Source organism: Hoplias malabaricus, chromosome 10 (genome assembly GCF_029633855.1).
Source record: "Hoplias malabaricus isolate fHopMal1 chromosome 10, fHopMal1.hap1, whole genome shotgun sequence".
Lineage (NCBI taxonomy): Eukaryota > Metazoa > Chordata > Actinopteri > Characiformes > Erythrinidae > Hoplias > Hoplias malabaricus.
In genome coordinates, this window is record NC_089809.1 from 28143237 (window position 1) to 28162646 (window position 19410).

The 19410-nt window shown below is 39.1% G+C and overlaps 1 protein-coding gene across 1 annotated transcript; it reads left to right on the forward strand.

Annotated features, from left to right (window-relative positions):
- The first annotated feature begins 5976 nt into the window (after window positions 1–5976).
- eva1ba (eva-1 homolog Ba (C. elegans)) lies at window positions 5977–17962 on the forward strand. The gene is made up of 4 exons (XM_066683595.1): window positions 5977–6265; window positions 12921–13030; window positions 15671–15760; window positions 16421–17962. Exons 3-4 carry the CDS (start codon window positions 15697–15699, stop codon window positions 16858–16860), a joined length of 504 nt encoding a protein of 167 aa, XP_066539692.1. The 5' UTR covers window positions 5977–6265; window positions 12921–13030; window positions 15671–15696; the 3' UTR covers window positions 16861–17962.
- Window positions 17963–19410: the final 1448 nt, after the last annotated feature.

The following is a 19410-nucleotide window of genomic DNA, read 5'->3' on the forward strand; positions in this document are numbered from 1 at the left end:
TTCACTCTTCAACATTGAGTACTGTGCAAAACTCATTCATTTTTGGCCCAGTAAAATGTTTCATTTAATTTTCTCTGTAATAGCATCTTGATGACTACACTCTCTGTAGATATTTTTTTCAAATCTAAAGCATATGTTGATCTTTCTGTTATCTCTGAATAATTAAATATTTAAGTGTGTTTGTGTTTTCTCTAGGAGTTCTCTGTTTTAGAAACTCTTGTTTCTTTACCCAGTTTCCATTATTTTTCTTCCTATCCCCTCAAACATGTTTATTTAAAAAATAAATAAATTGTGCCTGTTCCAACGAATAACTATATATGAGCCATTTCCCTTTTTACTAGCAGTACTTGCCCCTACATTTTAGTATCATTCTTCTGTGCAAACATTTGTTTGCAAGCAACCTGCATAATTTAAAGAAGAAACATTTTTGTGACTGTTTTTATTTTAATTAGAGGATATAAAACAAGCAAGGGCTTAGTTGTAATTACTGTCTATTTTAACTGGAGATTTAAATTAATTTCACAAAATTAAATGTTGTCATTAATAACAAAGAAATGAGACATTCATTACTAACATATTGGACAGTTCCTATAGGGTAACACATGTTCAGGGGTCACCAAAGGTATGTGGGATGCTGGCCACCATGGGGAGCAAATGAATGAATGTTTTGTTGTATTGGAAATGTTATGACAGCTTTTTTTGATTTTTAAAAAATGTCATGCTGAGTAGTTTTAACATTGTATTTCTCCACAATTCAAAATGGAGAAACCTTAAAGGCCATCCTTTGGCACATAGCTTAAGAGTGATGTGAGGGAATTTGTTCAGTACACCTTCAAATTGCCCAACAGTATATTAGGCCTCGTTGTTAACAGATCTTGTTGCTCTTAATCATTTTTGTAGCTATATTTTTTTACTTTGTTTTTTTTTCATATGCTATATATTTTATTATTAAAGGGACATATTTAAACAAAATCTAGATGCAGGCAATTCTTAAAGCAGTTCTTCTGAAACTCTGAGTACTTAGATACAAAGCTGTGTACACATCCTCATGTCACCAGCCTCAGGCATCTCACAAGGATCTCAGACAAAGACAGGCTGGTTGAAAACAAGGTCATGTGGGTGGCTGTTGTAAGACCAACTTACAACAACTTAAGACCAGTTTTTTTTTTTTTTTTTTTTTGGAGGCTAACAAAGTTAAACAATTCTATTCAATAATAATTATTAATGGATGGTATGTTGTCATTTAATGTACCAAGTGTTCTATACATAAAATATGTCTTAATGGAATAAGCTATATGGCCAAATCCTGTACTTTATTCAGATTATATTTTCAAAAACGGAATGAGATTTGAGTTTGATTTCTTTGTTGAAATCACAATTTAAAATAATGTTAAAATAAAACTGCGGTACTAGATAGCAGTAAAGTTTGGTGTGTCTGTTTAAATGTACTACCTGCAATTATCCCCCACAGGATTTGGACCTTCTGTTTCTGTTGGTCAAATAACTGTTTTAGCTTTGTGAGTTTTTGGCATGGGATTCCACCAGATGCATTAGGTTTGAGCTGGGTTATGTTGGCGCTGGAAAAATACAGATTAAAAGCAAAAGTATTTGTAAGACAGCAGTATTTCATCCTGCTTTTTTTTGTCCATAACCTTATCTTACCTCAGTTTTCTGGTTATGGGTTAAGAAGTTCTTCCAATCTTAGTCATAGGTTTTTATCTCTAGGCCAGTTTGTGGCCTCATTGAGAATCAGAGCACAGCTGGCATGAAAAATGTCACCGGGGAGCAATTTCCTATCTACAGCTCGAATTACATTACAGTTAGTTGTATTTAAGCTCTGGACTAAATTGAGTCAAGAATCTTTTTCTGAGTCAGTTTTCAAGCATCTAGTAGTGGGGAACTCTGACTACCTGTGCTAGACCTTTAAACCTGGCTATAAATGTCCAGTAATTATAATAATAAAAACCAATGTCCTGTGATAGGCTGGTGCCCTGTACAGGGTTCCTGCCTTGCACCCAATGATTCTGGGTATGCTCCTAACCCACCACAACTCTGATCAGGATGAATCAGATCAATAAATGAATGAGTGGATGAATATAGGAAGGAATGGAGGAACAAAAATTTTTGTTTTTTATTGCTAGTGTCCTTATGGGATTCTATTGCTATGTTAGCACTTTAAAAACATTATTGGTAAAATAATCCATGTTTTATTTAAACATTATAAGTATCAGTACCATGTACTTTTACAATGACAAAGTACTTTTACAAAGTAAGGAACCCTTGCACAACTTGTTTGACTACCACATTCTGTTAGCTAGGATGTCCATTGTGATTTTCCTTGAATAACTGGCTGCACCCTTTGTAAATCAATGTATGGATTGTATATTCGACTTGGCCTTGTTTGCCAAAGTTAGGACAACAGAGTACTGTATAGTAGTTGAGAACCTTGATATGCAGAAAAGCATGTCCCCAGGGAGAAGTGCAAGATGCTTGTCTGGCATAGTATTGAACTGTTTATGCAATTCTACTACCCTCACCCATTATCCCCTGCTCGTCACACACACTCAAGTTTAAACCTCATCCCCCTCTTCTCCCCTCCCTCAGTGAAGGGAAGAACACTGAAGGCCTTTTACTGGTCCACGCTTGGAGCTCCGGGAGCAGTGCCGACCATGGAGGGACCACGTCAGTCCCCCCAGAGCCATTTCCTGTCTTAGCCCTCCCATCTAATACCAAACAGACCTCTCCTTCTGCATGGGTTCCCCTTACAACCTCGCCATCAGGCATGTGGGAACTCGTTCCATATTCACCAAATACAGCAATAGCATTAGAGAGAAAATCAGCAGGGTGCACTGAACAATCTCATCCTCCTTCCAAGAATATTTGGTGAGTTGAGAGCACACTTATATGTTGCCAGGAGTTCAATGAGTTTGTCCTTAAGCCTCTGTCAATGGCAATTCCACATAGTCAATCACACGTGTTCTACCCAAATATTATTGAAGATTCTATTGTTGGCTTGTACCAGACATGGAGAGAATGGCTGTCAGATGAGTTCTTCTATATGTAAGCACCTTTGGATTATACCTGCATGGAGATGTCTTCATCAAGTGTGTTTTTAATAAGTAGGTTTGAAGAGCCAGGAATCCTCCAGTGTACTAATGGGTGTTGGAGCACATTTCTTTTATAACTCCCACATTGTTCGCACTCAAGCTAAAATTTTGGTGTCAGTTGAGGTGAGCCATGAGAGCTCTGCAGAGCATGTGTTTATGTTCTGAAATTCTCATGTGTTCTTGATTGAGTAGAGCAGCATGAATTCATTCCAAGAATGTCTCTTCTGGTCTTTATTTCAGCATATGACATTTTTCATTCAGATTACTAATCCAATGGTGTTAAATGACTTTCTAGATTAGCCCAATATGCCCATGCCTTCCTGAGTCAAGCTTGCAGATGATGCTTGGCAGATGCTGTTTTCTTGACCAATTAACAGATTAGTGGAGTGCTTTATAAATACTAATTGCCCTATTAGCTAGTGTAATCAGTTAACACCCTCAGAAATCAGAGTCAGAGGTCAGTTAGCGCAGTCAGAAGTCTATCTACTCAAGTGCTAGAGCTGCTATACTGTAAAAATCATTGAGAACATTTGGGATGTCTGATACAGTATCACAGGTCTGGGTATTTGCCATTCATCTTGTTCTTTCATGAGTAAAGGACTCTAACTCACATCACATGATGCTACCCAACTGTAAATGTTACTGGAAGACCATGTGCACGTCTAATATCTGTACACCTGTTAGCTTTTATTACCTCATTTTGCCTTGGGTTGTATACAAGTGCTATCTTGTCTAAGACGTTTTATTCCCTCCAAAATGTATTACGTCTTTTTAGTTCTATTTCTCACACAGACAGAAATGCAGTCTTCAAACAGGGTGTACTTCTTTTTATCTCCTTTTTGAAAATGACTTTCTGATCATGAAATCACATTAACGTGTTTGTCTGCTGAGACTTGGCATAAGGAATGCTCAAGGACTCATATTGTTGTGCTAAAAGGGTGCAGCGGGTTTATACTGGATGAGTCCTGATAAGCCAGGCCTGACACCCCCGCATCCCCTGGCTTCTCTCTTTTCTCCCCACCTCACTCTTCCCTCTAGTTTTGGGAGAATAAATCAGCTTTGGGGACAGGTGGACATCTGCCAGGCGAGAGTAGATTCAGCCCACAATGCCACCGGGAACTGAGCAGTCCAGAAAAACAGCTCTCCAATTTTCATTTCTTTAGCTCTCCAAGTCTTCTTCTTTCGTCTCCCCTGGCCCACACTTCACTGTACTAAGTGGAAGCTGAAGTGAATCCTCATGTGTTTCTCTTCATATTTTGTCTGTGATCGTTTGACTGATGAAGAGGGAACATAAAGTATTGATGGAGACTCCAGAATGTTTGAATTGGAACCTTCTAGATATTATAAAACCAAGAAAATGCTCATGTGACATTTCCAGAAGATTCAGATCTTGCAAATACTTTTGTACAATGTAATGATCATTTTTTAGGAATGCTTCTTTTTGTCTGCAGGCACATCATCCATTGATTTCAAATATATACAACATTGGCCTTCCTGATAACAGTCTGGATACACAAAACGGATCTCATCAGAATTAGTCCTGGATTACGCCAGTAGTCTTGTAGATCCTCTAACATTATAGGGGTTCATAAAATGGTTGGCCCAGTTGTTGGCTGAGGGCAGGCAACTTTACACATTGACATTGCTGTATTAAGAATTATAATGACAAACTAGCCTTATTTAAGTTAAATACCCATATATATATATATATATATATATATAATCTCCATCCATTATCTGTAACCGCTTATCCAATTTAGGGTCGCGGGGGGTCCAGAGCCTACCTGGAATCATCGGGCGCAAGGCGGGAATACACCCTGGAGGGGACGCCAGTCCTTCACAGGGCAACACAGACACACACACACATTCACTCACACACTCACACCTACGGACACTTTCGAGTCGCCAATTCACCTGCAACGTGTGTTTTTGGACTGTGGGAGGAAACCGAAGCACCCGGAGGAAACCCACGCGGACACGGGGAGAACACACCAACTCCTCACAGACAGTCACCCGGAGCGGGAATCGAACCCACTACCTGCTGTGCCACCGTGCCGCCATATATATATATATATATATATATATATGCACAATTAATTCCATGACAAAATTATTGATAGTGAAAAGAGATGTTTGCCAGTCTTTTATTTATTAATGATGGCACATGTGATGGCACAGAAATTTTTCCCTTCATTCCTCCCTCCCTCTGTTATACCCTTGGTCCCAGTAGATGGAACTTAAAGTGACTGCGAAGGAGCAATTACTTGTGCAGGGAAACTGGTTACATCACACACAAATGTAAGAATGAGTAGGCTGTGTTTATTTCTAGGAAGCTGCAACAGAAAGCCACTGGAGGGTCTTACTGATTAAAAGTTTATTTTCAGTCTGACAGCAGTCAGGATATATTTTGGGACTGATGTAGTTGACGTTGCCTGTACTTAATGACCTAATATCTTTTTGATGTCTTTTGCATATTCATAAAAATTGGTCTTTAAAACCTTTTGATGTCAGGTAAAATCCAATGTGTATATCTGAAACTAGTTTAGGCATTCACAATACAACAAAGGAACCATCTGTGTTTTTCATTTTAGAGTCTGTGTTACAGTACAAAGTGAATACACCCATTTCATTCAGTTGCTCTTTCTTTCCCTTGTACTGTCATGTTTTATTCAGTGTGGAAAATCTTAGTTAATTGGTCTGGGGCTGACTTTTCCTGACTGTTTCCTTAACAACATAGGAAAGACTCTCCCTCCCTTCTCCCCCACTCTTCCCAAACCCTGCCCATTTTAGGCTGTTCCTCCTTTTTTTCTCCCTCTCCCGTTTGCTGCCTCACTGAGAACTGTGTGACAACTCTTCCTGCTGTTTGTGAGGCACAGTAGAAGCGGAGAAGTCTGTTGCGCTCTAGCTGCTGGAGGAAGTCACCACCTCTTTCCTGGGCTCTTGAAGTTAAAAAATCAAATACTTTTGAGTAATCTGCTTGCCCAGTTCTGAGAAGACCATGGACTAGGTGTTTATCTGGGAGTGCATCCAGAAACGGTTGCTGCTTGCTGTTTTAATGAAACACTGCTTGTTTGGGGGTTGAATGATACATGTGTGTGGAATCAGAGCTGAAGTTTCACAGCAATGTTCTATGAACACAACTTTGACATCACTCTGTGGTGAGTACATATCCTGTGCTTTAGTTGAAAGCGCGTTGAAGTGTGTTAGCGTCTGTAATTTTGTACATATGAAGCAGAAGTGTACATGGATATTATATGCTTATCAAAACCTTATTTACTGCCCTGGATTTAAGAGCATCATAATGCTGTGGTCATTAATCTGCATTCATAACATAATATATTTGGAATGAGATGAGTGTGATACACCAAATACATCATCTGTTGTGCTGTATCTAGATGAGTAAGCAGTTACAGCATCTCTCTTCATGTTAATACTTGATTAGTAAACACAGGGTAAAGTAATGTAAATCCATACTCAATTAAAAGCTTTGTAACTGAGTATAAACTTAGTAACATATAAAACTGCACGTCTTAATACATCTAGGCTCTATCATAATGCGAACTGAAATCTCTGTGAATTTGTTCTTCTATTTATTTCATCATGATAAAGCACCAGAGCCGGTGGTATGAACAATCACAAAGGAATACGCCAATAGAACTGAAGGAAATAACACAGTTAATATGAATTAGTGACTAAAATTAGAGGTTAATAATTAACTGAATAAAAGAGATTTTTCTTTCATGTTCATATTAATATTCTTGAAATAAGTGGGTGTTTGTAACTTAATTTCAGAATGCTACAAGTAACTTAATATTAGCTAATTAATAACAATCTCTGAATCCAAATTATGGTAAACTATTTCTTTTTCTCACTGCCCCTCATTAGAACTGGTACCAAAAAAATAGTTTTAATGTTTTTCTCCCTATCAACCCACAGCCAAGTATACCCAGGCTCATAAGTGTTTGAATCTGAACAGGGGCTAACCCTATGCTGTTAAAATCAGATGAAATGCTACCAAGCATGAAAACAAAGCCCCTGGCCTGCCCAAAATTTATACTCAGGAAGTGCAAGTAATAAAGTAATATGATCTGGAGATCAAGGTCCAGGCTTCACGCTTTGAAAATATGAAAATAGAAAAAGTGCATCCCCTATTTAGCAATATATAGTGGTTTGCATTAATGTGTTTTTAAACTCAATCCAGCCTGGATGCTTTTTTGTGTGTTCAAGTGACCATGTTTACTCTGACATGCTAAGTTTGTATGATTAATAGCATGATAGAAAGACAAGATAAGCTCTACATCTGCTTCTTGTTTTGCAATGGCTGACTTAGAAGCAGCCCTGTTTCTCTGGTCCCTGAAAGCACCCTTACCCTAACCCCCACACCAGTGTCACTTCACTCACATTATCTCCTGTGCTGGTAGTTAACATTCTCTGTGGATTTAGATGGGCCAGAGGTCAATCCTTCTTCTTTAACAGCTTGTGTAAATTCCTGCCAGAATCATCCCACTTACTTGCACATATGCACACAAAAACACGTGTTGTCAGACGTGATGAGCTCCTGCTATGACCTGACAGACAAAAGATGGCACCAACAGAGACCCTGAAACCTGTACAGTCTTACTTGACTTCAAACTGATGCTCAGTGCATGTAGTGCCCTAAGGTGGGAAACAACCCAATGACCACTCTTTGACTCTACTTATCAACATTTGATTGATTTAGTGGGACCTTAGACACTGACCCTCCTCTTCCCCTGAGGGCTATTTCGGAGGCTGAAGGAGTCTGTGCTTTTTGACACGTTCCAAAAATTCTTCTTACGTGCCCCCACCCCCACCCCTCTTTCCGTTATCTGTTACGAATATATATTTTGCAGATGTTGCATATCCTTTTAAGCAACTTAAGCACTGCTTTACAAAAAATGGTAATAAAAAAATTTAAACAGACTCTTAATAAGCAATAAGTAATAACCTGTGTTGGCAGTTACATCATTTGTAACTGGTTTATAATATTTTCTTTATCTTTATTTGTGCTTGATGACCAAAATAGTAGTTTTCTCCATGGACTGCAGTTTTTTTTAAGTGCTCCGTGTTGTTTAATGAAATAATTACATTAGGTACACTGGTTTTATTTCTTAACAGAGGAGATTAGAAGGAGTAATATTCATTGTTCAAAGACTCTGACATGAAGTCCTGTGGTGGTAACATCCAGTGTGATTTTAAATGTACTCCTCTTTGTGGACCTGGGTCTGTTAGTACAATTGATATGAATGTTATGAAATCTGTGACCTCATATTCCCTTGGCCTTACCTTATTAATTCTTTAGACCCAAATTAGACCACCAGCTAACACTATCCAAATAGCTAAAAAGAGTCTTGTATTGCATGTGTACAAACATTGCCATGCACAGGTCAGGGTTAATGATGCCCACCCACCTGTGGAGAAGGCAGACCATATGTTTTTGGATCGTACAGTAATATGAAGTTCTGCATAATAGATCCAGTATGTTTCGGTGGTCTGCAGGGGCCCACTGGCTCAGGTCAATCTACAGATGAGATCTTGTTCTATCTATAGAGCCTGAGAGCAGGGATCACCTGGAGTTTACCTTGCCCACATACTTGCATGCAAGACCTGGTATAGACATTTAAAGTAATCTTGGTAATGCTCTTAGCCTTTAGCACTGTGTTTAATAAATAAAAAATGCACACGAAAATATTTATGTAGTTGAGGGGACAAACTTAAATCATTCCAGGTCATATTTGGACACCAAATCTCCATAGGGTTGTAAAAACTGACTTGATGTCTTTAGCAATCTCCATGGAACAGAGGCGAGTGGAATTCTTGGGTGTTCTGTTAAGTTTGGATGGGATTTAGATTCTAGAACATTCCTAGGGCAGGAGATATTGGCAGATGAGTTGAATGATGAGGCACTTGGTGATTAGACACTAGGGCCTCGTGGGATATTGTTTCTCCTCTGGATGAACACGAAAAGCCCAGGGGTTCTCTCTCTCACCAAACACACACCTGGATCATGTTAACCCTTAACCCCACAACTTAGCCTATCACAACCATCATCTTCTACAGTCACAACACTGCTACTACACTCACTCCAGTGTAAGATAATTTGACACTGGGCCTTATTCTGCATGATATTATTACAGGTTTCCCATTAAAGAAATATAATTCAGTGAGTTTTGTCATATGACACATTCAAATTACACATTGTATCTCATGAACTTGTTTTGGAACTTCTATCAATTTTGAGTAGTATTTTAAAGGCAAGTTCACCAGGACATGCACCAATACAACTGGTCAAAACATATTTAATAAACTGAAATACATTGAAATTAAGCATGAATATCCTTGTCTTCTAAAATGCCATTTTGATACACCATGTTATTTTATTTCTATTATAATGTTGATTGATATTTGCAATTTGTAACTGTAGGTTATCTAAATATAAAATATTTTAGTAATTTGATTAAACTGCCTTGGGGGTTTGATTTATTACAAATGAACATCACATTCAAGAACAGAATCAATAATCCACAGTTTGGTGTAAGTAAAACCACATTTTATTCATTTGAGAATTAAATGCAAGAGTAGGATCTTAGTAGTTAGTTTAGTGTTTGTTCAGCCAGCTGGCGCGCAGCTTCATGGTCAGCTCTACCTTGTGTGTAGGGTCAAGGATCTGATGGAAGCCACATGTCTGACTTGTGTCCAAGTGAAATATCACCCTTTACAAAAGAGCCAGTGGCAGAGCCTGCACCAGGGGAATAAGCGCTAACGCTCAGCACAGTGTGATCTGTGAGCTCTCCAGTGATGAGTAGCATGGAAGAAAGTCCTTTGTCTTTCAAATGACTTTAAAAGACCCAGAGCTGTTACAACCATTCAGATGCCATTGCCATAGACGTTGAATGGTATAGCAGTTCAGACAGCCTCTGTCTCTGCTCCAGAATGGTGTGAGTTTATCGGGTGGAAAGTAACCCTCTGAACCCTCTGCGGTTCCAGAGAAAAGCTTGAACTTCCATTAGGCTGCTGTATTGGTTTTGACTGGAGCTCTTCAGGACTTGATGGGTGTTCAGGTGAGCCTCACTGGCTCCTGTGAGGCACCAGAGACTACAGGCTGGCTTACATTTTATGCTGTCAGCATTTCTACCAAATGTTTTGGATTAAGGACAAGTAGTTATGGGAAAACCAGAAAAATACACGATCACATATTTCATTTCATTTAAAGGCGTTATATGCCTTCCCAAATAGTACACATGCAATGAGTCACATTTAGGGGCTCATAGTTATACTGGTGCTACTGTACATACTCACCTGTAATATGAGATAGGAATGCGGGAACTGGATTTAAAAAAAAAAGATCCAGATCCTGATCCAAGAATGCTTCAAGTGTTTTAATAATTGGGCCAAAAATTCCTGAAGTGGTGTTGTTGCAAGGTGATTTTTTAAGTATCAGACATATCCATTTGCTTCTCTTGGCTGGCAGTGTGTGCTCAGAATGAGGAAAAAAATTCTATTACAGCCCTAACTCACAGAGTAAATTCCATTCATCCACCGTTATGATGTTCTGTAAGTCTTTGTGAGATTAATGTGGTCAAATTGTTTATGAATGATTTGTCCCTTGTGCTCCAGCTTCAGAGGAAGAGAAGCTACTGTCCTGCGGTTTCCAGAAGGGAGGATTGCTTTCGAGGTTGGCCTCACTCACTTTTTACGGCTAACAAATCATCTGCTTAACCTCCATATGCACACGGACAGCTTACTAAGCAACCAAAGATCCCAGCCTCTCAAGAAGAGTGAATTGAAGACATGCTCTTGGTTTATTTTGAGTTTTAGACACAAGTAAATCCGGTGGAAGGATATGCTATTGTGGTCATCTTATTGTGGACAGGAACAGAAATATCACCTGATATGACAAGCCCTGGACTTCCACTGCTGCTCCTTTTTTCAAACACAAAACAAACAACTCAGAACACCCAAAATAGAGACTGGCCTTTTCCCAGCCTCGTGTGGGTTTTTTCTTTGCGGGAAGTTAGTGATAGTGCCCTGGTCTTGGTTCTTTATATATAAAATGGAATGTTTCTGAAGTTTTATATATTTTATTTGATTGCTTTTAAAGATATTCCTGGTATGTGTGATGTACCATTTCAGTGTTAAAAAATACATTATTACATCTCATGTTAAAGCAAGATGATCTCCATGAGCCCTAGTGAATGAATGAATTGGCCATAGCTGACTCACCAGTAGTGTGTGTAAGTTAAGCATTTTCTTCACTCTTCTTTCAGAATTCAAGGTGTACTCCCTGAGAAATGTCATGTCCGGCAGTGCACCTCTAGCACCAAAGTAATAAAATGTGCTTACATTCTCAGGCTTTTGTCAAAGCTTGTGGCAACATCTGCTGTGGAAAAGAAAATGAGGTCATATCCAGAAAAATGCTTGACTTTTTTCTGTCTCAGCGCTGAAGGCTGAACAGCAGGGGGTCTGTTAATAATTTCCTCCCCAGGGAAAAAACAAAACACAAACAAAACAACAGGGCAGGTTAATGAGTGTTTACATAGGCATTAAAGGAGCCTCAGACTGCCATTAACTTCAATTTAGGAATTGAAAGAATTGAAGAAACTGACCAATATTAGGGAATACTGTATTACCTGAGCTAAAAGTATAAATGAGGCCTTTTTGTAAGTATGTTTGATTCCATCAATGACAAAATGAGACTGGGATTCAATCAGATACACATGGTCAGTGCATGCATGGCATTTCTTTTAAATTTAAGACAAGCATCTCAGTACCACTATAATTTCCACTGCCAAACACTCTTGCATTGTGCAAAGTATTTAGCACTGACACTTTGAATGGCAAGAAGAAATTAATCAGGAATAATTTATTATACATTTTCATGTTGTCACTGTTTTGGAACTCATGTTCTCCAATTTATGTAAAAGGCCTTTTAGATTAAGTGAATATTTCATGATTAAAGAATCAACATAAAAAGATAATTTGCCATAGAAATAAAATGTTACACTAATGTACATTACAAACATTTTCTAGGTTTTTAAGAACACTGAGGAGATTTTTTATGTTGTGTGTTCTGCTGACGTTGCTGGTTAAAATGCAGTGAAAAATAAAAAAAGGATGAAATTCCAGTGGTAGGAAGCACATGGATGCTCTTTTTATGGCAGAGTACCCCCAGGTTTTGTCATGGACCTATGGAGAGAATCACAACTGTTGTGAACTCTGGCTCAAACTTCCACACAGTGATCTGGAGCAAAGGGCCTGTCAGGAGTCAGCAAGATTCATATCTGCACAGGACAGCGAAAGGGCTCTGCTAAACCAACTTATCCTGGCAGCTCCCACGCAAAGCCTTATAAGAGAATTCCCACTGTGTTACATTCTTTAGACAATATCCATGATTTGAGATTCCATGCAGGTTTCTGGGAACTGGGCAACAGTTCAGAGACTGTTTATGGAGTATATCTCTTACTTGTACCAAACTAGCAGTGCTCAAGCAACAGTATTATTTCAGTGGTTTAAAATGTACCTTGTGCCTCCGGTTACTTTAATGCGTGTGTGTGATCTGAAATCTACTGAACTTTAAATTTACATTCATATGCCTGGAGCAAATTGGCATGATTAAGCCTGTAGAAATCTCAGTCTGAATCACCCATGTAAGTTTACTCAGCCTTATCCTGACCTCCTGAGTCCATAGCTCCAACACTGCGCATGTCATTTGTTTGCATTGCAGATGCCTGACAGGATTTGGATTTGATTTGTCCTGACATCTGTGTGTGCATGTTTGCTCTTACCTTTGACCAGGACTAAGCCAATCAAAGGCTAGAGGGGCAGATCCAGAGAGTGTGAAAGTCCAAGTTCAATGAAAGCTACTGATGTGTTGTGAACATACCCTGAAGTCTCATTACTGAATGGTAAGACAACATGCATCATTTGAATCATTTTTTCATGCTGATATACTGCTGGTAAAACAAATGCAGTTGTATTATAACATGTGCAATTGCACTTTCTATCTTTACACTCATGCCTTAACACTATGTGCACCCAGGCAATAATTGATTAACCTGACAGCAGTTAATTAAAAACCCAGAGAACATAAATCCGTGTTTTCTCTCAAAGTAGGTTAATCTTGCTCTTGTAGGCAAACAATATACCTATATAAATTATCCTCTGAATAATCACCTTATGCCTACACAAAGGACAATGCATGTTGTAAAAAACATTCAATATGATGGCCCTAATCTTAAGCTGATCCCTCACCATTCACAAGCTTAATGTTTCCACCCAAACACATTTAACACAAACTTGATGAAGTTTTGTCATCATTTTGTAATGTCAGATCACACCCAGATTAGGAACCCAAGGTCTAAGCTCAGTTCTGAATGGGCGAAAACAATTTTCATTCATTATCTGTAACCGCTTATCCAGTTCAGGGCACAAGGCAGGGAATACACCCTGGAGTGCCAGTCCTTCACAGGACAACACAGACACACACACACATTCACCCCAACACACCAACTCCTCACAGACAGTCACCCGTAGTGGGAATTGAACCCACAACCTTCAGGTCCCTAGAGCTATGTGACTGCGACACTACCTGCTGCGCCACCATGCCGCACACGAAAACAATTTGATTTCCCTAAATCAGTGCATTAAAAACAAACTCAAATGTGGCACAACTGCAGTTCTCTTATTGCCCACATTTGGCCTTGACTCAGGGTGAGACCAGCTACCACAATTCTGTCCCAATTACATTATATGGGCCAGATGTCAAATGTGTTGTGGAAAAATTTTGGCCTACACAACACGTACCTTAACCCAAGTCAGACCCGGATCATAACATTTGGCTCACGTCTGGCCCACACAACACTTGCCAGTGCTATAACTGAGCTGTAAGTGCCAAGTGAGATAGATTTGGCCCATATGTGTCTGCTATCGGGGAACAGTTCAAGACGCAATATTTTGTCCAACAGACATTTTACCTTTCACTGCCATTGCATACAAGGTGAGTTGCAAGGTGTTTAACAAGTCAAAATATGAATTTTACTACATGTGAGCTAACAGTGCACCTCAGTGTAAGCATAACTGTTGGCAGCCCCATCAATTGACCTTACACAAAGCAGCAAGCTTTGTCCAGCATGGTAAATAACTTGCGGTGGCAACAGTAGAGCACAGTTTGAGGAGCTGGTGTAACATAGTAGAAATGTGTAGCACTATTCATATTGTATCTTTTTAAAATGACCTTGTAATTCAGAGGATTCTGTGACTTTCAGTGGGAAAAAGTCTGTAGAGAAAAATGTAAGCTTTTGAATCAGTTTATTTACAGCATTGCACAACAGTTGCTATTGTTTCTTCTTGCATATTAATATGAAGATTTTAGTATCATGCAAACTTTTCTAAAAGTTCACATTGTGAAACCACTGGACTTTTACTATGTGCTTTTAATAATTCTGTACTGACCGCACCAGTGCCTTTCTGGCTAACTTCTGCACTGATGTCATGTACACTGAGAACAATACTGAGTAGGGTGAAAAAGGCCAAAGTCAGCAGGAAGCACTTTGTGACACTGATGGATGTGGGAGGTATGGGGGAGGGGGGGGGGGCACAGGAAATCTGGTAAGGCCCAGCAAGAATAGTCCTTGATATCCACCAATCAAAGGCTCTGCCAGCAAGAACACATGACCTGAGGCTGCTGGATTTTCCTGTGACGCATTCTCAGATTGGAAGCAGGATTCCCATAGCAGAGCTGGGAAAGAATTGAGGACATGTTGACTCCATTAAGAAAAAAAACTTCTCCAACCACTCACCCACTCATACAGTACAGGAGGGCGTGGCTGTGTGTTTTTGTTTCTCTCTTTTTCTCCTTCTCTTTCTTTCCCAAGTAGGAAACCTGAGACATCCCAGGGTGTTTACAGTAAGATAGATATTGAGTCATTGCCTCGATGCCAAAGATAAAAATACAATGTGATGGACACAGACAATACTTCCACTGACATGCTACTGACGATGAGCCGTCTGATTGCCAGCAGAGACAGAGGATCATCAGGCAAACAAGTGTTTATCTACCAGCGTACAATCATTTGTCTGACAGACACCAGTCACCATTCATGGGTATCTGTAGAGGAAATTGGCTTCCCTGGCTACTGGCAAATGTGACCTCATGACCTCACAAAAAAGGCTCCCATGAGCTGGCTGCCGTGTAGAAATGTCAGAACTGACACAGTCACTTTTGTCTCCAAGTAGCTATTCCCCTACTTCCACACCCTTAAACATATGGAGAGGTGTTTGAAACTCTGCAGAACAAGCTTTTTGGATTTTTCAGGATTTTTCCATTATAAATGTATAAATAGCCATGCCAAGGGAGGACTTCAGATGTGGGAGTGTGTTTGTGTGTGTTTGTGCTTGGTTGCCATGTGTAATATTCCCAAAGCAAAGATGTGTTTTGAAAGGATCCATGAGATCACACTCCATTGTGAAAATTATATTACATAGATAAAAAAATTCTAATGTCAAACAACAGCTGCTCCCTTCTTATACATATATTGTCTCAGCAGGTGTGAAAAGCCAGGTCCAAGCCAGGATGGATGAAAAAAAAGAGATGGATCTTTTGAGTAACAGCATTGCTGCTTATGCTCACATAAAAGGTTAGTTCATTTGTAGGTCATTTACAGTTTGATTTATGAAGCATGTGAGATATCCAAGTTAGGCGTTCACATTATTTTAAAAAATGTGTCTATTTAGTCAAATTGTATTCGTATTTTCCTGCGGGTGAATGTTTGATGCCCTTTTGATGGTGCCCTGTTCAGGGCGTGTTTCTGTCTTGTGCCCACTGTTTCCGACTGTGCTCTGGATCTGCAATAAATTAAATAATGTATGAATAATGTATTTGTACTTTGTATCATGTGTCAAAGCTTTTTAATCAAAGGGATACATAGAGATCTTTTTTGAGGGTCAAAACACAATCTATCCATCAGAAATAACATTTCCTTGGGCTCATATATAAACAAACAAATAATAATAATTACAAATATTAATAATTTATTAAACTAATACTAAAATGAATATTACATAGTAATAGATAGTTCTACATCTGACACTTTACGTCCATGTCCCGACAGCACTGGCTTCACACACTTAAACATTTTCTAAGTGTCATCATCCTCAGTTAAAACTGATAAAACTGAACTTTAGCCTCAAATTGTCTTTCCATTTTCTTATTTAAACTGTGAACCTTTGCATGTATCTTTTTATCTGCTGATGCATAAATGCTACAAGCTCAGCTATGTTATGTATTTATCTTTCAGCAAATCCAGAGAGCTTTGGCCTGTACTTTGTGATTGGCGTGTGCTTCGGCCTGGTGCTCACTCTATGCCTGCTGGTCATCCGGATCTCATGCAAGCCTCGGACCAAGACAGCACCGTCCACTTTGGAGAAGAAGCAGCTGAAGGACTTCAGTGAGGAGGAAGACGATGAAGATAGTGATGATGAGGAGGAGGAGGAAGAGGATGAGGAAGATGCAGGTGACGTGGAGGTTCCTATACCTCCCAGCACCACAGAGATAACCATGAGTAACCACCACAGCACGTCAGATGGAAACGTGAACGTGTTCACCTCAGCTGAGGAGCTGGAGAGAGCACAGAGGCTGGAAGAGAGGGAGAGGATCATCAGGGAGATCTGGAGGAATGGACAGCCAGATATACTGGGCACAGGGACTGGAACCATTGGAAGAGTGCACTACTATTAGCTCTCAGTGTTATTAGATATGATCTCAAGCCATAGTAGCTTGTGATAAGACTTTGAAGGACAACGGTTTCTCAAAGGTGCACTCTCAGTGTCAAAGAACATGTATCGTCTTATTATGGACGGCGTGTTTTTATTTTTAACCTTGGACCAACGTAACTCCAGTGCTTCAGTCCACAACTTACAACGGTGGCATGCACACTGCACAGGAACATGACTTGGTGCTATATGTTACTTTGTTTTGAGAAGTGCACAGATTTTAGAAGAGGGTAGTGGAAATGACAGCTGTTATTTTTGTAGCCATATGAAAAGCACAGATTCAAACTCACCTCCTCTGGGTCATTTAGCCTTGAGGGTCAGGTTGACTGCATTGTACAGTGCCGTTGTTTCTAATTTCTAGATGATTCTAAGACCATGCTCAGTCAATTGCACTTTTCCACTATTCCATCTGAGTCCAATTTTTATGTACTTTTGGCTTTAGATCTCTTTTATATAACAAATTTATACAAAGAAGTGTATGATAAATTATGTTTTCCAGTCCCTTCATGTCTGCATTGAATATGTTTGCTTTTCACTTCATATGATTTAGAAAAAATAATAACTACTTAAATTGCTTAAGGATCAGAGAAGGCTTAAGTAAGACATTCACACAGTCCATAACTTCACTTATTTCTTATTGTGAATTGACCATGAGCACGCAGTACAGGGCAGTAACGAAATAGCGCCATTTTTGCAATAAAAAACTGAAGAAAAATCCACCCAAAACAAACCGGGATTGAAAATGGATGTTTTACATGCCAGACGGTGTATCAGGAAAGTATGTGGTGCAGCAACAGAGTACAAATTCTAGTCAAAACATTTATGATTATGTGAGCAGTCATCTATAACCCCATGCAATGGCCAATAAAAAGACATTGATTCATACTAGGCTCATCCAACACGAGAATAACATTTTAGTTTACAGCAGAAAAAAAAATCACACTCATTACTTTCACAATACTCCTTTCCCCTATTTTATTTATATAAAAATAAGTGTTCATGTTTTAACCAGATTTGTTTTACAGGATTGTCTCTTACTGAAGTGCTATCTTTTCAGTAATTGTAGGAATTTTTATCTGATTGTACTGTTAATTGACTGCAAAGTAAAGTTTGTTTGATTTTTCTGGTCCTGGTTGCTTGCTTTCTTATTTGACTATTAATCAACTTGCTCTCATGATTTATGCAACGTGATAAGTTCGTTTACTCAGCCAGTTTCTCTACTGTTGTTAAGACTGCCAAAATGCAGATAAGCAAAGAGAAGGAAATATGCTAATGATGTTGTCTTTTTTTCCAGCAGAAGTCTTTGGCAGCGATTCCAACTGCAATTAATGACTGTCAGCTTTCACTTTCATGACTGGGTAATTTGTCTGATGAAAAATTAATTTGCTAAAGGTATGAAAATAAATTCTGAGTTTTTCGTAGAGCTTGAGAAGAGACAAATATTTGATGTCTGGCCTGGTGAAGAAAAACAAGTGGACGTATCATTAACATGAGTTGTGTGTGTAACACAATAAGCATGTGCATTTGCTTAAATTCAGAGTGTTACAATTAGGATTGTTCTGTTGTTGTTAAAAATAGTTAATTCCTCTTGCTTAGTCACAGGCTGGTGGATTTTAACAAGCACATGTTCTCCAGCTGCAGTCCTTGAGCTTAGGCAGCCAAACACATCACAACCCATCACACAGGATCAGTTGAACTCTCCATTCACTTTCTTTCCACTTCTCTACCTCAATTTTCTAAGGTGCACTATGATAGGGTGACCAGACGTCCTCTTTTACCCGGACATGTTTTCTTTTTTAGACTTAAATAATGTCTGGGTGGAATTTCACAAACAAATTTTGTTTTTCTTCGAACTTCGAGAAGCGTTTCGTTCACAAACTAGTCCCGCCCTCCCCTACTCCATTTGGTTCGCTTGAGAAGGGGGCGTGGTGAAGTAGCCTAAAATATTCTGATTGGACGGTCTGACCGTTATTGGTCGATAATCTTCTCTGTAAACATTTAATTGGTCAGTCTGCACGTCAGTAGTCTTTGTTTACCTCAGGCAAAGCTCATGTACCCACCCTCATCTGGAGCAGCCATGCCGAAACATAAATGTAAATTCTCGGATGAATTAAAAAAGAAATTCATGTTTTGTGTAGCAAATAAAGGTGTAAAGGACCTAAAAGCACAAGCCCCCCTCCCCCCACACACACCCCGGAGGCGTGTCCTGTTTTTCACCATCTCAGATCTGGTCACCCTAACTTTGATAGCCATAAAATTTAAAGGCGTAATCAGTTCAATTCTAATCAAGAGTAGCTTACAATTTTTCTGAAAGGGATTTTTCTAAAACAGCAAACATGTCAGATTAAAAAGCTAATCTACAAGTCCCCATATGACTGCTTCATGGGGCTGTTTAGTAGTTATGTATTGTTCGGTTAAGTAAAAACCTATAGATCCACAGCCCCTACAGGAGCTCTAGGTTGACTTAAAATTAGTCATCAAATCAGATGCTGAGTTTTGTCGCTATCCAATGAAA

Bases quoted from the DNA above. Each gene is read 5' to 3' on its own strand.
- eva1ba (XM_066683595.1), top strand. From the start codon at position 15,697: ATGGATGAAAAAAAAGAGATGGATCTTTTGAGTAACAGCATTGCTGCT. The intron at 15,761-16,420 runs GTTAGTTCATTT...TTTATCTTTCAG, and splicing joins TGCTTATGCTCACATAAAAG to CAAATCCAGAGAGCTTTGGC.